Raw genomic sequence first — 4597 nt, 5'->3', positions numbered from 1 at the left:
TATGTATGTCTATTGTTTTATTGGCGCATATTCATAGATGTTTACAAAAAAACGCTGTCATTTTTAGCAGTGAGTGGTGCTTTTGTATTTAAGAACACTTTTCTCAAGTAGGAAATGTACTTGTTGAGATTCAACTGAGAGTCGCAGTGAAGTAAAAAGGCAAATGTGAACTAGTCAGAACGATGTACGTAATCTTCGTGATGAAGAAGATTAGTATTTATACTACAAATTTATGCAGCTATGAATATGCGCAAACTATTTCGAAATGAAATATCATATTTGCACAAACAAAATTAATTAAAATGCTGCGTTTGCTTTAATTCGTATGAAACTTCCTCCAATAATAACTTTAGTAATTAAGAACTGACTATATTGTTTAGTATACATTAGATATTAGAATATATACAGAAATTAGAATCAATTTCAGTTGGTAAGTAGTGGGGACTTAGTGAGAAACAAAAAAAGAAACGAATACACCTTGTGAATTCCCTTAATTCATCTAATATTGAACATACCTTCCATCCTAAATTTTCAAAGAACGTGCACAGACGTGATTGGCCAGTTGTTTTGCCACCACATGGACCTGCAAAGAAAGAATAATAAATACATAAATGGATGTATTTTAAATATTTATAAAACCATATGATTTAGCGAAATACACAAACAATATCCATACTATATATCTACATATTATAATTTTGTGGTTGTATGCAATACGCATTTAAAAATAGAAATCTTCTGCTGTTCAAATGCAATTACACAATTCAACACCCCCTCCCCCACTACTTAGTGATACTCACACAAATGACCGAATGCTGTATGGCAGGTGAATAAGTAAACAAACTGTAAATGCTTGGCTTATACGATAACCGCTAAAAATACTACCCTATCTTCAATTTTCAAGTTCAAATGTGCAATGAGGGAATTGTCAAGCAAATGAAGGTCTTGCCTCCAAGAAGTAATTCAGATTGTATAGTATATACAAATGTACATATGGGCACAAAAGAAAACGGAAGGCATCATGCTGACCTTGAGAAAATAACAAAAACAACAACAGATCACAATCAACACACAGCTTCTGCCTGATTACACGCCCATTATATGCTATGACTTCGACAGTTATCGATACGGACAGGCCCACTGGAGCATACAAAAATGTAGATGTAGTGTAGATTCTCAGTATTATTCTATAAATATGAAAAATAAAAACTAGGTGTAATGACGCTAAGGGTTGTTTTATTTAGAATGTGAGAAACAAATAAATAAAATATTAATCAATAAAAATAGAAATTGATTGAAAATTCGCAAAATATCGCAGTAGGAAGTCGTATGTGCATTTGCACATATTAAGTATATATGCACGTATTTTTTATACATCTACCTATACACTTGAGAACTTTCGTGATTGTGACTAAGCGATTGGTTTTAAATTGAATTTGATTGAAATGGAAATTGCTCCCATATGCACAATAAATATGCATTTGTAAATGTGATTGCAAGAASGCATGCTTGTCAATATGATAATGTCTAGTGCATACATAGAATATGTAGCAAACATTGCAATTGTTTTTCAATTGAATGAACTATATAACGGTCAATGGGCATATTTRCAAAGAACCATAACTAACGGTCAATAACAATTGTTAAGCAGTTAATGGCTTTCGACATAACCACTTTCAACAACTGGCCAAGTGGCGTAAACCAGATAGTGGCATAAACAAATAAAATGGTTTGGATACATATACATTGTAAACCTGTATGTAGTAGTAAACTAGTTGGAATTGAATTTAACAAAATTTATTATATAATAGAATAWACGCAAAATATATTCAAAGCGAAATAAACGAAGCAGTTTATGAAYGCCCCACAAACAAAGAAAATTACTTGTCCCACTGGTATAAAATAAAAACAATCAGAAGTTGTAAAAAACATAAGTATAGTATGTTATTATTTGGACAAATGTGATTACTATTTGATTGTTTTGTAATAACAAACAAAACAAAACGTGAACGTATTGATACCATATCATATAATATGTCTTTCAAATACTTTTTGGTTTGATAAGATAACAAAATTAATCTACGAAWTTTCCATTAACTAATGTCATTCATTGAAAGTGCTTTGAAATAAATAATGAAAGAACACCAAACAAAAAGTAAACTTAAAGTAATTCAAAATCATTTAAAAATTAAATTTTAACCAATAGGCTTACAAAACCACCTGTAAAAGTAGTGGCATTAACGAAAATTTTTTTCGTTCTTTGAAACAACTAGTAATCGTTAAAGCATTACTAAAATAAATTTTAAACAATGCAAATGGGTATTTCACTTTTTTGTATTTTTTTTACTTCGCTTAGCGAGATTTCCACCACACTATAGTTTTCGTATGGAGATAGCTTTTAGTGATAAGAGCAACAATAACAAAATAACAGCTAGGCGTGTCGTATTTAAACCGGTGTTAATGTTACACCATTTATTGCAATAATTAATTAAATTAGCTGTATGAGCTACAAAATACACATTCATGACGGTTATCCAGATGAAATTGCTTAGATGTTGGTATATATGTATGTATATATGATACGTACATATCTATTTACATAAATATTATAGTTGCAAATTATTCGACTATAAAGTATATACTAGAAAGACATATGTACATATATTTCTTTTAAATTAGCTGCACACAATATAAAACAACTAAAAACATAAATTGAAACGTTTACATTTTTAATTCAACATATGCACAAGTATACTGGAACATTAGCCGGTGTTTGAACTAATTTCTTTCATTCTTTCACATCACTGTCTACTCGTACACATGTATGCTAATATATAAGTCTATAGCTGATCGTATAAGACGKTTTTTAAATAGATTTGACGCAGAAGCAAGCTGAACAATGAATGTGCTAGTGGAAGCACTTATACATATCACGAAATTGACTTTTGGCAAATGTTTGTATATAGTCCGTTGTACTTTCGTGCATGCATACTCTGAGATTTCTACAAATTTTCAAGTATAGTATATTATCTCAGCCATGAAATACAAAAAAAAAAAAAAAAAAAAAATTATATGTCAAGTGTGGTTTCTATTATATGAGTACACATATGCAAATGAAAACTGATACCTCCCTGAAATTTCATAAAACTGGTGTTAATAAACTGAAGAAATAGCAGGTTCCTAGTATCTGTTTTGGAATATGAACACGWGTAGATGCATTTATTGTCTTCGATAACCAAAAACCCCAGCAACGCCGGTTGGCATAAAGTTATAATGGACATTTTAGCCACAAAAGMAAGGATAATCAAGAGAAACATAACATATGATAAAGTTTATCCACAATTCAACTAAAGCTTAGTAAGCTACATATTTCTTTACACACTGACTCCAAATTATTACTTGCAAACTCGTCGTACAAATATTTCTAGCTTAAGGACAGATTTCTTTCAAAAAAATATAATTAGGTATATTGAGCGTACTTACCGCCTGTTAGCACAACTTTATAAACACGTTTTTTGGAGGCACCATTTGTTTTGGCCAGCTTCAAGCCAGCTCGTGGATTTAACTTTGGCGATGTCTTTTCGGGTTGTTGTTTTTGTTCTTCCATTTTCTTTTCAATGTCCTGTTGTTTGGACTGTTCCTTTGTTTGTTTGTCATTGACATTTCCCGTTGTTTCGTCCTTGCACTCCATTTTGACCAACTTACAGAAGATTGACTCACTCAATAATTCTCGTTGCACTTTTACTTGTTTTTGACAGCTGATTAATTCACCCCGTCTGATATATGTAATATGCGTATAGGCAGAGCGCAGATATAGATTGACGCTAATGAATTCTGAGTTGGTGTTCTTTATACGATATTTCCTTTGGCGTATATTATGTCTTGTCAATTTTCTTAAAATGGATTTTCTTGTCGTTAAAAGATTTTTTATATTTATAATCGAAACCGTTTACTTTGGCAAAGTGTTGTTGTTTCAGTTCTAAGTTGAACTTGATGAATTCTAGCATTGAACTGTGTGCAGTGGGGATTTTTCCGCTTCCGCCAAAGTGAAAAACTGAAATATCAGTTCACACGCGGGGTACGTTCGCCTTCAATGAACAATGAAGCAACGACCAGATATGGGCCGAATATCAGAGTTTACGTCTATCCTGTTTGTGTTTGAACATCTTCGGAAAGTTTACACGGTATTTGCGTAATAAAAAAATGTTTAATTTCACATTCGCAGACACATGGAAAGACCGAAAGATTTATTCACGCTTAAACACGAAATATAAATTTGCTGGAGCCAAATCACTAAAATGACTGAGAGAACATGGTCGAAAAGCCCCCCTTTTTATGTAATTCGATGCAAAGATGCCAGATGGTAACAACTGCGAAATTGTCAAGAACACGACAAAATAATTGTGTGCCAACTAGTAACCAGCAAAGAAATAAATTAAGAATTTAAATTTATTTTGTATGCCCATTAAAATTACAAAAATTATATTAATTTTTCAAATTGAATTAGTAAAATTATTAACCATAGAATATCAAGATTGTGGCAAAATTATGCGAAACGAAACACTGTGTTGTCGGACCATCAGAAAATTTTTATATA

The 4597-nt window shown here is 31.6% G+C and overlaps 1 protein-coding gene across 3 annotated transcripts in view; it reads right to left on the bottom strand.

Annotated features, from left to right (window-relative positions):
- The window catches only part of LOC108974709 (TRPL translocation defect protein 14), a 26566-nt gene extending 22247 nt beyond the window's left edge, over nucleotides 1-4319 (bottom strand). For 2 of the 3 annotated variants that reach the window (XM_018942716.1, XM_018942718.1), the window contains exons 1-2: nucleotides 3484-4319; nucleotides 516-583 (exon numbers count right to left, since the gene is read on the bottom strand). In XM_018942716.1, the coding sequence (XP_018798261.1) occupies nucleotides 516-583; nucleotides 3484-3691 (276 nt within the window). In that variant the 5' untranslated portion in view covers nucleotides 3692-4319. The remainder of the gene's footprint in view (nucleotides 1-515; nucleotides 584-3483) is intronic. The other variant, XM_018942717.1, reaches the window with a different exon arrangement.
- Nucleotides 4320-4597: the final 278 nt, after the last annotated feature.

This window comes from Bactrocera latifrons, unplaced genomic scaffold (genome assembly GCF_001853355.1).
Source record: "Bactrocera latifrons isolate USDA-ARS-PBARC rearing strain unplaced genomic scaffold, ASM185335v1 scaffold_58, whole genome shotgun sequence".
Classification (NCBI taxonomy): domain Eukaryota; kingdom Metazoa; phylum Arthropoda; class Insecta; order Diptera; family Tephritidae; genus Bactrocera; species Bactrocera latifrons.
This window is presented reverse-complemented; position numbering and strand designations above follow the sequence as displayed.